Consider the following 17,572-nt stretch of genomic DNA (forward strand, 5'->3'; position numbering starts at 1 on the left):
TAAAAATATCGCGAGGTAGAATGCCATAGAAAACACGGTTGTACTATGGGAGTACCTTTAAATGAATATGACTTCTCTGCTTCCTGCTAATGTTCCAAAATCCATCTTTTGCTGCATTATGTATATGCAGGAAAATCACAGGAAGGTCTCAATGAAGAGATAAAATGGAGAAACTGTGAAAAATGTCTTCAATGAATTCATGCAGCAGGAACAGGGTTATTTTAAAACACTACTAATAATACTCGAGGTAAGTGCTGCATTTGAGAGGACTGTACAGGGGCAGAAAATAAACCATACACAAAGAAAGGTAAAAGAACACATACACACAAGAAATAGAAATGCTACATGAATAGCTAAGTGCTGGAGAATCAATATACTACAAATAAAATATGGAGGGAACTAAGTGAATCTAACTGTACTCAGAAGTTTTAACATAAACATGAAATTTCACACAAAAAATTGAGGGTCTTTTTCTGTTTTAAAGCAGAGTTAGCTGAAAATACCTGAGAAAGAAAGACTGAAATACTTCTTCACTTGTTTGATAATGGCTCTGAAGGCTTTACTTCAAATGTGTTTTTTATAGCATTTTGTAAGGAAGGGGTGAGAGGGTGAAACCACAAGACAAATGATAGAATTGAAGTAGTACAAAAAGGCATGGAAAACCCACATGCATCTACACACACATACAGAGCACAGTTATGCGTCATTAATTCTGAGAAAGACTCCTACAAGGAGTAGGTTGGTCCAAAGGACAGAGGAGAAAACAGCACTGAAGAACTAGTATGCATACAAAGGTTTCTGGATCTCGCTGATGGTGACTTGCTTCCCCACTTTAATACACATTCAAGGGAAAATACAATAAAATAATTGTGAGATTTATGGGGCATAAAATGTGAATGATCTTTGCTAAGAGAAAAAAGACAGGCGAGGGACTTAGTGACTGAAACCTTTCCTGATTCTCTTTTATTCTCATATTAATGTTGTATATGGAAGCAGCTGGACAGTTTCTTTCCTTTTACACAATGTTATGCCTCAAATTCCACAGTTTCCATGAAAATTTGCAACCAAATCAATTGCAGAATGGGTCTGATTACAGTGTGGGCTTTCCTATGCTGTTTCCAGACTGTCCAAAGAGCTGGGAGATGGCTCAAACATTTGGGAGCTCTGAAATCATGGACTGTAGGAACCAGACAGATTTCTTCTATAAAGGTTAAGCTGAAAGTTTCTTTCCTCATAAAATGTCCACAGTGATTTTATGTCATGGTGGCTAGTTTATTCTGTGTTATCATGAAGTATCAGCAGTGTCATTTCATAAGCAGCTGGCTATTTGAAGGAAAAAGATTATCTAATCAAATTCTGGCAGTGGGAACTCACAAGAGAGGAGAAAGAACTAATGTCACTCTGAGCTAGGACTGGCTTTCTGTAAAGCAGTATTTAGAAAGCCACCAGGGATATAAACCCTCCTTAGGTTTATGTATGTTAGTAGCTGACAGCATATAAGTATTCTGCAATATTGCACTTATTAGATTTTATCTGTTTCAGCTGGCCTTTATTTGGGACTCTATTTCTAGAGCAAAGTCTGCTACAGATTGGAATGAGCAGAGCGTCAAGCAGATATGGAGAAAGTTGTTGATGGCACATCTCACCAATTTATTTTCTTCAAAACCAAGTGGATTGGGAAGAGAGTAGAAAAAAGACCCTTTTCCTGGATGAGGAGAATTTTTAAAATGGACATGTTCCTTCTTTAACTGAGTCATAACATCAGGAAGGAAAATAGGGCCATTGTTCAGGTTCAGGTTTCCTCACTGTGCGTTTAATCTGTTATTTTGGATTAGGAGAAATAATTACTGTGATTTATAAACCTCAGTCCAGCATTTGCCTTTTTTTACACTACCACACTGTTAACTCAAGATCAGATTGTGATCCACTGCCATTCCCAGATCATCTTTTGCCATGTTGCTGTCTCTCTAAGTATTTATTCTCTCATAACATATGGCTGCTTAAGTATAGAAACTTTACATTTATCCTTACTGAATTGCTATCAAGTTCCAAACTGTTTGCTGCCCCCCAGCTACGTATCCTGTGCAAATTTAACAACCTTACACTCTAATAATTCATCAAGGCATCAGAGAAAATATTAAAACCTGTCAACATCAGGACAGACTTGAAACATCCCTTCGCTTTGACTGTGAAATGCTGATAAATAGTCTATACACAGCTTTCCAACTAATTACGCATCCATCTAATGAAATTATCACCTAATCTTGTATTTCCTAGTTTGCCTATGGGTATTCATATGAAACAATGTGAGGAGCTTTACTGGATTCAATACAGATGACATCATCTACTTCTCTCCTACCCACAAGTCCTGTTACTCTGGCATAACAAAGTTAGACTGATGTGATAAATTCTTGCTAAGTCCATGCTTCCTGAGACTTTCTTTTTTTGTCCTCTAGGTAATTACTAGTAGTTTGATTATTTGCTACAGTTTTCCCTCAGGAATTCAAGTTAAACCTACCGTTCTATAAGTCTCAGGTTCCCTTTTCCCCTCTTTTTAGACATAAACTTCACGTTTTTGCCTTTGTCAAAATCTTCCCTGCCCATATTCTTACAAGTGACCATTAACTTTCTGGATTTTCTTCAGCCATTCCCACAGGAAAAACTTCGTCAGGCCCAGCTGATTTGAAAACATGTCTCTATCCTATCCTTTCCCCAATATAAGCTGGTATTTTTAATTCTGTTTCACTGGTTTTAGCTCTGCTAACCATCTGAGCAGGCTTGACCTTTTAAATTAAGATTGAAACAAATCAAGTAAACACTTTTGCCTTCTTGGATCTGTTTAATGATACATTTTGCTTTCCCAGGAGAAGCCAAACAACAGCTTCCTTGATCTTTCATGTTACTGTTTCTATTGCTTCTTTATGGAAAGCTTTCTGAATATTCTTTGAAGACTTTATATTAAAAGTATTTTATTTCATGTCTTGTACTTTCTGACTTTGTCCCTGTGTGTTTTCTGTTTTTCTAGTTGTTCCTAGTGATATGACCTGCTTAAATTTTTTATGCACTTCTTTCTTACTTTTCAGGTCAGGTCATAAAAAAGGTTGTTGTTCAAGCAAGTGGGTCTTTCCTTACCTTTCCTAGTCCTCCTTTACATTGAGATAATTTACCATTGTGCCCTTTCTTTACTGAATTGTCAGTTCCTTTTTTCTGCTTAGAACTGATTTCTTATCAGTTACCCAAGTTTGCTTATTTCTACTTCCCAGAAGTCACTGTTTTCCTCTTGCTTCACTTGCAGAAGTATGTTTTGTTTGTTTGACTTTTTGTTTGCTTTTGTCTAGGGGACTTATTCTAAAAAATTCCACCTCTAAAAGAATCAAACTTTTTTATTTCAGGAGTTGATCACTGGCCATCCATATGAAAGAATTTAAATACTGGTTTTTTTTCTGAAACATAATGAAGGAGAACATGTTTGAATAACATTTTTGTGATCACAAAACATTTGCAAATGTTATTAGGGCAATTTATTTCTGCCATGTGTCATATCTTCAGCAGGAATACTCTGCATGGGTTAAATGTTTTTTAATGCAGTTTTGAATAGTTATTTGTCGCACTCTGAAAATAAAGATTGAAATGTTCGTTCTCTGTTGACTGAAATCTTGTAAGAGATCTTTTGCTAATAATTAATGTCACATCCCACTGGGACAAACACTATTTGCATGGCTTATAATAAAAACAATTCAAAAACACTAATGTGTTTCCCTGAACAGTGAAAGCTTGTGATGCATATTATGAAAACACCACTGGTGAGAACCCCAGCAGCATATAAAAGCTATTATTGTATTGTACATTTATTGCTAAGTTTATTTCCTCTTTGATTTATTTAACTTGCCAATTACCAGTTGTTTTCACTCCTCTGAGAGGATGATATGGTGAGTTACTAGCTCAGAGCAATGCTACTGTTTGGCAGCCACATTTCTTTCCATCTCCGGATCTGAAACACTTTCCTGAATAACTTTAGGTAATTACTTCATGCCCAGAAAAAGCTGCCTGTCAGTGTAAAGGATTTTAAAATATGATAACTATAGATACTTGAAAACCCCAAATTTGGTAGGTTCTAATCAATATACATTCGCATAAAAATTCTGCAGTGACCAGGAACTCATACAAAATGTCACGGTCATGTGGCTGGTCTAGTCTTTGTACATCCAACGCTTGTACATTTAAAGCTTTCATCCACTTAATAGCCCACTTACCCTGTACACACTTGTAGTCCCCCCACTGCTCCTTTCACACCCATGCACCAAAATTTCTAGCCACAGTTCATGATATAAGCACCCCAATTCCGTCTTCATTTATACAGAGATTCAGCAGGCAGTTTCCCATGATTCTGAATACACACAGTGAAGGCACATATGCTCTAAGGTACACTTTTACTCCATTATGCCAGGTTCACCCATCAAAGGATTTAATAAATTATAGGTTTTGCTATAGAATACTCATTTTCAGACTCTGCTAGGGATCTCTGGAGAAACTCCCACTTTACAAGCTGTTATTCTCCAGCTCCACCTGCTCACTAGGGACCAAGCAAGCAACCAGAGCTGCGGTACCGCCTCACGCGGTGTCATGGCTCTCACCAGAGGAGGGAAGTTAATGTTCCTGTTGTCTCCTTCCAGGCTGCTCCCACAAACCGCAGGAGCAGTTTCTCACTCTTGAAGTCAAGGGAGGGAGTGCAGCTATTGGTGTTCCTGTGAGAGTTTTGAATACTCTACAAGATCCCACCAGGTCTTCTCAGACCTCACCTTAAGGCTGCTTCCTTGTTGCCCTCATTTTCCTCTTTACTCCTCTGCCATCTCCAGTGGGGATCTTGAGGATTTTAGTTTTGATCTTAAGCATTTTTTAAGATTTCAGTTTTCTGATTTATATCAAATGTCACTGAAAGACTATGCCAACAACAGGCACGTTCAACTTATTAAATTTTTTTTCAGAATGACTCTGCTCAATCAGATTTTGACATAAGCGTCCTTACCATAAAGATTAAGAAATTTCAGAAAGCACCTTTAAGAGACATACAAGAAGTTCCCTAAACAAAATAAGGAAACAAAATTTACATTTATTTTAGTTTGAAGGGAAAACTAAGTAGAAAACAAAGTCTTGTCAAGCTTTCTTTATATATGATAATGTTGTAAAACATGCCCCATGCTTGTTTTTTGTTTGCAGATTATATTTAATACTAAGCACTGGTTTTAGATTGGTGGCCTAAAAGTCAATCTTTTTTAATATAACCATTTCAGGTGTGCGTAAGAGACTTACCATTGTCATTACTCGGTATTACATATGTGAGCATTTTCACTGGCATAAAAGAGAAAATGACAGAGATGATAAGTACAAAACATACTACTGCTGTTTGATATTTCTTAATGGAAACAACGCCCAGTTTAACCAGCCTATTTTACTGCTCACTTAGTCTGAACAAGTGAGCCAGCAGTATCTTTAAACCTTACTCTTTATCTCTTCACTTATGTCTTTTAAGTGTCAGTGGAATAGATTTTCTATCGTGGTAGTGATTGTCACCCAATTTAATGTGAGAGCTTTTGGAAAAAAAATATAATTGAGTGGTATGAATAATTTAATTTTTGAGAAATATAGGGATAAAATGGAGTTAACTGAGACTTGGTTATCCGCCCAAGATTTTCTGCCCTTAGTCAAGGCCTCCATTCACAGATATATGATATTATCCTTATCAGAATTTTCCCTTTTCTTCTCCCTCATGATGGTTTTATAAGCACATACTACATTCTGGTTTTCCATTATTTCTCACTGAATTAGAGTTGGACATTGTTCTCCAAACCTACGTCCTTGCTTTTCATTAAGAATATTATTAGTTTACTTTGTAAGGGATTTCTTTTATTTAATTTGCTCGTTACAGTTTCATTTTATTTTATTTTCATAGTTCACCCTTGACTTTGCAACATTTTCTTTACTCCCTCTATAACAGCTTAGTGACCTTAACATCATTGTTAAGGTTGAGGTGCAACTTCTATTCTAAACTCACTTTCACAAGCTTATAACTCTTCCCAGATATTCTCTTTCAGGCTGAGGGGTTTTTATGCTTATGCTTTGTTAGAAGTGGATTTTTGTTTGAAGCTTCATAAGCATCATCTATTTGTTTTGAGCTATCCAACATGAAAAGATAGCAGTTTTGCAGCAATCAAGACAGTTTTCAGATGCTTTTTTTGGACTCTGATAATTGAAAATCAGCTTTGTTTCAGCACTTCAAAATCAGCTTTGATTGTGGAATGGTGGCTTTGCTATCTCTTTGAAATGGTTTTGAAATAATAAAGTTCTGCATGTGACATCATTATTAAATAACTTACTGAAGCAGTAGTGATGAGCAAAGTTGATCTCAGAATAACTCTGTTCTACTTAATATTATTTTTAAAAGATGTTTATTTTCTGTAAGAAAATTACATTTAGTTATATTTTAAATCTTTATAATGCCTTTTTCCTCCCACTCTTCAAGGAGCATAGCCCAACCAGATGCATTACAGAGTGCCCAGTCAGTCTGGGTTCTACATAGTATATGGAAATGCAAAATATGCAATGAAAAATAAACATTTCTCTTGTACTGGTGAAAAGGCAAGCAGTCGCTTTGCTTCATTCCACAGACATACTGTTGTAATTACAAAAAGGTGTCTGAAAGAGCTTTTGCTTAAAGGTCCAGTAAGAAATCTTATATAGCTGTAAGCCCAAGAGGAGCACTGGAGGGCTATAGACAGCTTCTTGTTTGTCTTCACAGAAAAGATGTTCTTCAGGGAAGCATTAATGCACACTACCCCCAGCTTTTCTATGGCCCCCCCCTATGGTAGGCTTGTACTCTGCATTTTATGTCATTCCTTTTTTCATCACAAAGAGTTTCATAATCTCAGTAAGTAATCATTTTATGTCCTCCACAAGGAAAATGCTGTTGTAGCCTTGAAAGAATGAACTAAGAGCCTGGCTGACCAACAGAGATTTTATGTATTTCAGAGTCAAGGTAAAGCTGAGAAAGAAACTCTTTGGGCATTTCTTTGATCAGCTAAAGGAGAAATATAAAAACTTGCAAACATTTTTAATTGGGGTACTCCTTTTAGTAAAAAAAAAGTGTCATTACTTGTACAACAGAGACAACCTGCTGCTTTCCATATTTGTACTTACACAGAGTAGACTTAAACCCCAAATCTCTACTGCACTTTTTTACTCTGACACCCAATGATGTGAAGACTACAAGTGCCACAAAAGCTGTAGGAAGCAATGCTTTTTTGGGATCTATGTGAGCTGCTCAATTTATGAGCCTTGAGATTTACTTTTGAGTTGGGCTACGAGCCAGAATTATACCAGACACATAATAAGGACATTTTTTTCTTTAGCATTCAGAACTTTGAATTTTTTTCCCTGGCTAAGCTACAAATGCCAGTCAATAGATTCATTCCAATCTAAGATCTTATTGTTCTGGTCCTATCTTTTTACTCCATTGTTTTTCATTGATTAAGCAGCTCTTGCATTTTACAATAATGCAGTAATTCAATCCAAAGTGCCTCAGGAGGCCTTCATATGAAACTTCATATGAAAGGCAATAAATAGGCTTACTTTGATTCATATTTATTTTCCTTTTCATTTATAAGTGATTTTCTGCATTCAGCCCATGTTTCTCTTTCATGCTCAAATAGAGAAAGTTTTTAGAAGATTGCTCAAATAAGCCTCTTACACAATTAGAATCCTGCCCTCCGTGGCTGCCATTCTCAAGCAGCACATCCTCTGCTGATTGCATTATTGTTCCCCCTCCAGTGACTGAGTGATAGATCTGTTTATGCATACCAAATCTTCCATTAACCCCTAGTTCCACTAATTTACAAATTTATTTGTATTCATCTGTGCTGGTTTTGGCTGGGATAGAGTTAATTTTCTTCACAGTAGCTAGTATGAGGCTGTGTTTTGGATTTGTGCTGGAAACAGTGTTGATAACACAGGGATGTTTTCATTCCTGCTGAGCAGTGCTCACACAGAGCCAAGGGCTTTTCTGCTTCTCACCCCACTCCACCAGCGAGGAGGCTGGGGGGGCACAAGGAGTTGGGAGGGGACACAGATGGGACAGCTGACCCCAACTGACCCAAGGGGTATTCCAGACCATATGATGTCATTGCTTGTGTGCGCAGCTTTTGCTTTACCTATTAAACTGTCTTTATCTCAACCCACGTGTCTTCTCACTTTTACCCTTCCAATTCTCTCCCCCATCCCACCGGGGGGGGGGAGTGAGTGAGCGGCTGTGTGGGTCTTAGTTGCCGGCTGGGGTTAAACCACAACACTGTCTTATCAATTATAAAACTGCAGTCAGTATATGAATTGTATAAGCAGGAAAGCTCAGGTACCTCTTGTAGTCTGGGACAGACTCTTATAACCAGGATTTTTTAATCCATTAGCTGAAGGAAATACAGGTTGGTTTAAAATGGCTACACATTTCCATCATGTGTAAATTGTTTCTCTCTATCATAAAAGGGAGAATAATCTTACCCTGTATGTAAGTGGAATATGAAGCCAGAAGACAGAGCTCAGTTTCCCATACATGCAGAATTAACTGGAGATTCCTATAAAGAGTTTATCTCCTTCTCTTCTATTGTTGTACTCCATGCCTTTCCTGATGGGCCACACGATAAAATATTGTCCCCTGACTGTCAGACATATTTCCAGGCACTTTGTTGAAGAGGAGAGGAGTAGTAAGAAAAAAGTAGTCCCAAGTCCTCTCCAGTCATAAACTTCCATTATATTTAAAGCTTGACAGAATTATGAGTTCATCTAATATAATCTCCTGAGCATCGTAAGCTATTAAATATCACCCAGATACTGCTACATGGAGCCCAATTATTTTAATTAGACAAGAGCACTTCAGTCGTCAAGAGACTAAACTGTAGTGTGCCACAGGCATAGACCAAAATAGACAAAGTTGTCATCAAAGCCTGAGGCTCTTGCAATAACAAGGAATTTCTAGGTGAGAAATGCCCCCCCAAATTCCCGGAGATGGTATGTAGCTCATCCACCAACTTTGGCACAGAATGTCAAGTCCCTGCCAATGAGACCTGAGAGAAAATTTTGACTTCTTCTTCAAATTTGGTGATCAATTTAATCCTGACCTGAGCATCAGAATATGATATACTCACTGGGTACCTAAGAAAAGGAATCACAGTCAACCAGAGAAGGTACTTTTTTTGAAGCTGTTTTTCCAAGTCTATGTACTAAAATCAATTTACAGTGGGCTGTGGATATTTTAAATTGTGCACTTTTTTGCATTTCTTCTACTGTAAAGTGTTGTTCTTCTCTTTCTACAGGTGAAGAAGTTTGAAGCCCAGGTAGCTTCAGCTCTGGAATCTGAATATTGAATGAGTGACAAAGTCGAGTGTTTGGTATCTCTATATGAAAATCCCTAGCACCCTTCCAGGGGACTGTTTGATCTAGCAGTTTACAAGGACTAAGATTTAGTTGATAAATGCTAAAATCAACTACTAATGTGATTTTAAACCCAACTCCTATTTTATCTCAGCCCTCATTTTAAAATTTTAGCTCATTCCCATTTTCACAGACAAATTGATAAAATTGGGACCATTTCTCTTCTGCAAAACATTGGTTTACAAATCCCAGTCTGAGCTGGTTTACATTCATAGAGACCAGTTTTATGCTCTCTAGTTCCTAGGTCCGTGTGTCCAGTTTTGACTTATCTTTACAAGCAAGAACTTGATTTTATCCTAGTTTTCTCTAATACAATTTCCCTGACTCAAATAGAGCGTTATTCTGCTATCTGTGTTCTCATGCCAGATTACAGGGACCAGCCGCCTCCATCCCTTTATCAGGTAACTACCTCCTTTCTCTACCTCCTTGCTCCTTCTTTCTCAGAACACATATGACAGATTTTAAATTGTGAACTACTAGGTAAGCCACAGAATAATAAATCAGGCCAAAACACTGAAGACACTGCACATTCAATATAAAATTTGCAATGTGCATGTACAACAGCCATTTTCCAGATGCCTGCATGATGCAGAACTCAGGGAAAAGCTATATCCTACATAAATTAAGGGATAAAGAATTTGATCACATAATATGAGACATCCCATAATATTCTGGACATCTAGCAGAGAAAACTAATGAAGATTCAGTTCTAGCTCAGTTAGAGCTGAAGAGACTCACATGTTGTTTTCTAACATTACTTTACTAGCTAGTTCTTCCTGATTTGGGATGTAAAGGAAAAAGCAGTTACTCTTCTACCTATTGAACCAAGCACAAGTAATTGATTTGTTCTCTGTATAAAAAGTACTTGTTTTGCTTTTGCTAGTCCTATGAACTAATGTGATCCATGTTATTAATAATGGAAACATTCTCTAGATTGCTTTATCCACTCACTGCTGACAGTTGAGTTTCATATCAGTCACCAGATCAATGAATTGCACCACTGCAAGATACGGGCAACGGAAATAATGCACCTTGACAGCAATACATAGCTTGTTAATTGTACAGTGCTATTCTGGGGTAAATGTTTTATTAAAACATCAACATTCTGCCACATCTTGAAAAGCCCTGTGTTTTTACAGTTCATTTTAAACCATGTAAAACATTACCAGAAAACCGCTACAAATCCCAAAAGAATTTTGGTCAGCCTGAGAAAGCCTGTCATATTTTAGCAATGAAACAACTTGCTTAGCTACTGAAGCATAATGTGTCAACAAGATGGAATTCCACTTTCTAAAGGCTAGAGTGCCCACTCAATAGAAGAAAGCAATACATGATTACAGCTTAGAGCTTGTGGCGCAATACTAGCAACTCAGCATTTAGCAATAATAGAAAATGTCGGCCTCATTTTCATTCCCCTTGAAAAAACTCCCTATAAAATATTATGAAACACTCCTGCTGTGAGTTGGTTTCTTAATCTCAGCAATATCTTCAGCTATTACCCTATCCATGGTAATACCTTTCTGGTGAATTTTCTTAGAAGCAAAAATTTAATGACATATGGAACAAGGACAAATACCTGAAATGTGATAAAAAAGAATAACCCTTCAATTTTACTATGGGTACTAGATAGCAGCTAGCTCTTATTTCCGTTTTAGTGTTTTGCAAATGACATAAAGGTCTCAAGGTCTTGTCTTTTCTGAATTATTCCTCTGTTTTCCAAAACCTTGGAGCCTCTTATTTCTGCTCCTGCTTCAACTTTCATTCCCATCTTAAAACCGAGACAAAAATTCAGATCGTTGTGCATACAGCCCTTCTTCACCCATGACCTTTTATTCATCTGATTATAAAAAGTAAAAGATTTTTTCAGTGCAAGTATCTTCACAGATTGTCTTGAATTACCACTACTCATCTCGACTATATCCTGAAGTATTTTAAAAGGTGCCTATTTTCTCTTTGCATACATTGAAGATTTTTGTGGTACTGCTAATGAAGAAGCGAAGCACATGTCTTGAGCAAAACATTTATACCTACATCTCTGTGTGAAAATCTTTTAGGTTAGTCAGACTTTCAAACATTTTGATGAGGCAATATATATGGAATAATGTGCCAAAACCAGACACAAGAGGGATATAAATTGCACAAAGAAAGTACATGCTGATCATGAGAATACATTGCATTAGAGCTGAACTTTACAACAGAAGACTTATAACTGCCAGATGTGGAAACTGCTTTTCACTTCTACACTGGGTACTCTTACAAACTATTACGCACTTTCATATACATGAAATAGTTCTGAAACAGTATTTGCAAGCTAGTTCAGGTTCCAGAGGGAGCATAGGTGCAGTCATATAGCACTCCAACCAAGATATAAAACCCTAAAATAAACAATCCCACTTGAGAAGTTTAGAAGGACACACCTAACTAACAAAATCATCATTTGAATTATCAAAATTAAGTGAATAGGAACTTGTTGCTTGGAATTTTTATAATTCAGATTTGTCATCTCAAACCAAAAGATTTTTCTCAATTATTCAGGGTTTACCTACATGCATATTATTGTGCGTAATAAAGACATGACCAAAGACGTAACATGCATGCTAGGAAATGCATGAACAGGAGATAATGAACCACCAGAAAGAGTTTTGGAGACAACAGGAATGTGTAGTGCACTTCTCATGTAACTAACTATTTTATAGTGTCCTCTATTCTATTAAGCTTTCTGAAAAGGCAGACAATTATTAATTCTACAAATATGCTGTAATTGCTTTTGACATGTGCTTTCTTAGCCATGGAAGAAGAAGGCAAGAAGAAATCAATGGGAAAAAATTGCTGGGAAGAGTGAAATTGCCTTAGGGATTTTGTTCTATGTAATACAACAGCCTAGGAATTCTATTTATAAGGAAGACATGGTATTTATATCTATTGATTTTTCAGGGACCTCCTGCAGTCTGCAGCTTTAAAATTTCACCTGTCCTAGAAGGGAACACATCTTTAGCGAAATCTTGATGTTCTTCAATGGCATTATGGTTACAGAACAGTAAATATGGTTTAAAAGAGGTGAAATAACCCCCAATTTTGTGCTCCCTTTGCAAGGCTATAAAACTTCCTTTATCATTGCACATTTAATACACAAAGGTTGAGTACTCACTTGGGGAGTTTCACATTAGGGGATCTGAATCAAGGGCCACAAAACCATCAATTGTGACAGCTTGTTCCTAAGACCATTTAAATTGTTGCCCAGGCCTTAGGATAGTTTAGAGTAGTCTCAGGACCTCCATGAATCTTCAGGAGTCAGGTCGCCTAGCAAGGGATTATCAAACAACAGAGGATCTCTGGAAATACATTCTTCTTCTTGCTTATATAGACTATGCTAGGAATGAGTAAACTCAAGGGGCAAAGACCAACAGAGGCTCTACCTCCACTATCCCTGATCTCCCATGTCACCCCATTCCAAGGGATAGGTCAACTGATATTGCATGCTGCAAAATGTCTATACTGTCGTGGAGCAAGGGCTACGATGCAGTCATGTATTAGTCAGTTATCATCCCACTCGAAGATATTGACAGGGGATGTTTTGCAAGACAGATGAGCTGGATGTGTAGAAACCAAGGCATACTTTTTAATAAACAAGTAGTATAGTCCCTTTTGAAGCTCCATTCTAACCTGCTTTTAACTCCAAACTTTTCTTTAATATGTAGGAAATAATATGTCAGTATAATATAAAACAAGACAAAAATGTTTTATTCATAGAGCTTTTGTATGCCTTGATTACCACAGCTTCTCCTGTACGCAGGCCAGCTGGTACAATATGTACTGTCTTCTATGTTTTGTTGCTGTTTTCTCATATTAAATATGTCAAAATTTTATATCTGAGCAATAAAAGTTAGTAACATAGGTCTGATGCATAGTAATGAAGGTAGAACAACAGTGTATAATGGTCATATCTTGGTAAATCAATTAATATGTTTATGGCTAATGATAAAAAAAATGAAAGATTAGGCAAGAGTGAGGTCAGTCAGTGGTACCACAACATGGCTTTGGGTGAGGACTATTCATAATCATTAAAAAGATATCTGCATGCTACTTTTCAAGTCAAAATAAATCTCTCTTCTTATTCTATTTCTTTGCCTGAAAGCCTGAACAGATAGCAGTGCCTAACTGCAGAGGGTACATATGGGGATGCTTAAATTTAAACCTCTCTCCTCACCTTTTTGGTACAGTTCTGTCTAGATATTTACCAGGCTGTTTCTGGTCCCCACATATCGCTGTTTCCAAATTTCCTGAGACAAAGCAAAATCCACCATCTTTAACTTTCCCAAAGGCCCTTTTAGCAAATGAAGAGCACTCTCTTGGAAACTCACATTAAGCTTTGACACCGATGGCAATGACTTTGCAAAAAAGAGATTGTAGTTCCTCATTTCACATACCAGAGAAAGAAACTGAGGAAGGAAAAATCTCTGTATCCTAGCCTGGCTCAGTTACCTGTTCATTTTTCAATGCTCTTTCAGATTTGGTTGGAGTCCTTACAGGTTTGTGATTGCCTCACACAGTTTTCTCTCTGAATAATGGAATATTTATTTTGCTTCAGTCTCTTGTGGCCAGCTGTCGTGGTTTAACCCCAGTTGGCAACTCAGCACCACGCAGCCGCTCACTCACTCCCCCCCGCCACCCAGTGGGATGGGGGAGAAAATCGGGAAAAGAAGTAAAACTTGTGGGTTGAGATAAGAACAGTTTAATAGAACAGAGAAGAAGAAACTAATAATGATATGATAACACTAGTAAAATGACAACAGCAATAATAAAGGGATTGGAATATACAAGTGATACACAATGCAATTGCTCACCACCTGCCGATCGACGCCCAGTTAGTCCCCGAGCGGCAATCCCCCTGCCCCCACTCCCCCCAGTTTCTATACTAGATGTGATGTCACATGGTATGGAATACCCTGTTGGCCACTTTGGGTCAGCTGCCCTGGCTGTGTCCCCTCCCAACTTCTTGTGCCCCTCCAGCCTTCTTGCTGGCTGGGCATCAGAAGCTGGAAAATCCTTGACTTCAGACTAAACACTACTTAGCAACAGCTGAAAACATCAGTGTTATCAACATTCTCCTCATACCTAGCTCAGAAACATAGCACTGTACCAGCTCCTAGGAAAACAATTAACTTCATCCCAGCTGAAACCAGGACACCAGCTTATTCTCTATTTGGTTTCTTCTGCCACTCCTTTTCTAAAATGGCTGCTGAAAACCCTTTTCATTGACTATCTTGACTTTCTCTTGAAAACCTATCCCTGCTCCCTCCCTTGATCCATCTCATTAGTTAATCAAAATCCTCATCTACTTGACAGTTGTTAGCTATCCTTATACTGCAGTTCAGACCTGACAAATCAGTTCTGTGCAGTAGACAACTATTTCTCCACAAGGGCTTTTGGGTGAATAACAGACCGTTGATGTTAGGTGTAACTTCTGCTGTTAGCAAGATGTTATCAACTCTGAACTCTACCCAAAGACAGAGGTTCAAATACCCCAAAAGAGACTCTACATATCTAAAGCATAGCTTAAAGAATGACACAGACATTCATAAAGAATCTCCAGATTCACGTTGCCTTCCTTATTTTTTGCTTACTAGCTTCAACAAGGAATGTGTCTCTAACCTAAACTGTACAGGTAAGTATTGCAAGGCATCTTTTGGTACCTTTATTTGGATGGACAAAAGGGATGTTCTTCACCTTGGGCCTTTCTTTGAGCTTGTAAATCATTGTGTACACTCGTGAGGGAACCCAGAGCTCTGAAGTGGATGTTCCTGGATTCCATACAGAAGAGTGGAAGGCCTTCATGCTAAAAAAGGCCAGGTTTTGTCTGGGAAAAACCCCAACATAGTTTAACTTTCTGAATAGAAAACAATCAAAGTTACTACAGAAAACAGAGTAGAAATAAATGGCTTTCCTAACTGTCTTGGTGTCCTTGCAGGCAGATCCTTACCTTCAGCCAGCTTTCTCACAGGCAGCTGACTTCAGTGCTAGGACCCCCACCACAGGAAATCTTCTGTGACAAATTTTCCTTGAGGTTATCATTTGTCAGGGTGCAAAGAAAGATTCAAAGACACGCATTTTCACCCTGTTCTATTATAGATTCTGAGGAAGGGCCTTAATGTTACCAAAATTTGGCTTACAGACCAGCCTCTTGGTTCTCATTTCAGCCTCAGTGAAATGTACCCCCCTATGTTCAAGACGTCACATAATTCAAAACAAAGCGTGAGGTTAAACTCAAGGCTGCAGTTCCGGTCGCTAGCAAGCACAGCACAGAGTCCATAAAAGGAAACAGAGCAGTTTGCTAAACTAGGCAATACATAATCTTTTATGCTAGCTACACTTTATTTACAGGGCATTTGCAGATTCAGAATGATGATGAATGAAGCTGCAAAACACAGTTTGATTTTCATCACTTCAAGGCAGACAGCAGAGTAAAAATTATTTGTGATTTTATCTTTTTTAACCAATCCCTAATAGTTAATCCAGAGGCATTTCTTTTTGTTTACTCAGTCTTGTTTCTTATTACTTTCCCACCTTCTGCTTTGTTTTATAGCCCTATGTCTGCTCAGTGAGTCTGGGGAGTACTCTGTTTTACATGCACCACTGCATGGACAGATAGGAAGTTTTACCAAGGTCGACAGATGCTAACCTACTCATAGAAGACAAGTTACTGTGACTTCCTAGTTCGGCAAACTATTATTCTTCTATGGTATCAGTTTGGGCAACATCAAAACTGCAATAAAAAGTGCATTTTCCACAAGAAAGACAACAGCAAGAGCATGACAATATTTTATAAATATAGATATTTTCTCTTCTCTCATAGCCTGCATCGAATGCAGTAATAATACCAACCACAGAAAGAGTCACTTAGTACAAACATCAGTTAGTCACTCTGATCTAACATTTAATAGGTTCTTTTATATATAGATTTCTCTCTACATATTTCCCCCAAAGCTTGATTCTTGTAAAGTATCTGTTTTTTTCTACTGCCAAAAAAATCACTGATCCATATGATCTGACCTCTTAGCAAAAACATTTTCAAGTGTCATCTGTTTTTGTTTTCCAGAAATCCACCATTAATTGTACATTCCCTCTGCTTAAAAGCAATTTTTATAAGAAAACAAAAATATTTCTATATTTGTTTTAATCATGTATCTTAACATGCATAAGCAATGTCGCTGCAGTATCACAGACTGGTCATTCTCTCTCTCTCCTTTTTCTATGATTTATAAAGAAAGTTGGTGTTAATATAATAATGAATGGTTTGCTCAAGATCCTGTTCATTTTTGCTGAGTGCTGGGAGGAGAAAGTCAAAGCGCATTTGGATTGTCATTTGCATAGTTCAATTTCTTACTGTAACTACTCAGCAACTTCTTAAACCAAATAAAGCAAAGAATTCTGGAATGGACATAGTCTACATGATGAAGTCATCATTCCTAAGCCAGTACTATATTTAAATTGTTTATTGAGCTACAGTACCCCACTCTGGTATGAAGGGCAATTCAGAGTCACTGATAGAAAAGGAAAAAGCATTTCACCCCCCCCCTTATTCTAAAGTCGTACAATATCAATTGTTTCCCACACCGCTAGGAGGAAAATGTTTGTTCTTACCCCACAGCCCATTCCGTTGCCCGGTTCACATACAATTTTCCTCACTCCGGGTTCAGGAAGCAAACCTGCTCCACAGCCAGGAGTTGGACACAGCACTCCTCCCATCTGCAGCACGCATTCCTCCGCCCCATAGCGCTGGTAACGGTTGTACTACAATACAACAGACTGGTGTTAAAATTCTAACAGCACACACACAAAACCCCCCACAAACTCTGAGCTTGAATCTATCCCACATAATCAAGTAAACCATCCTAATGTCTCGCATGCTAAGTTCGGGTTATTTGTCAAAAGTCTAAAACTTTGCACTGTTGTTAAATGGGGTGTCACTCCACTCCAACTCACATCATACGCATTGTTTTCTGACTTGCAGCTATCATTTTCACCACCAGAAAATTGTGTGGGTATTAAAATCAAGAAAACAGCACACTGGTTCTGTAAGTAACCTCAAGAACTC

At 37.8% G+C, this 17,572-nt stretch overlaps 1 protein-coding gene across 1 annotated transcript in view; it reads right to left on the reverse strand.

Annotated features, from left to right (window-relative positions):
- Positions 1–17,572, reverse strand: part of PRKN (parkin RBR E3 ubiquitin protein ligase) — an 803,180-nt gene that overhangs the window by 105,104 nt on the left and 680,504 nt on the right. The window contains exon 9 of the mRNA XM_052784857.1: positions 17,119–17,268. Coding sequence (XP_052640817.1) covers positions 17,119–17,268 — 150 coding nt within the window. The remainder of the gene's footprint in view (positions 1–17,118; positions 17,269–17,572) is intronic.

Source organism: Harpia harpyja, chromosome 4 (assembly GCF_026419915.1).
Source record: "Harpia harpyja isolate bHarHar1 chromosome 4, bHarHar1 primary haplotype, whole genome shotgun sequence".
NCBI lineage: Eukaryota > Metazoa > Chordata > Aves > Accipitriformes > Accipitridae > Harpia > Harpia harpyja.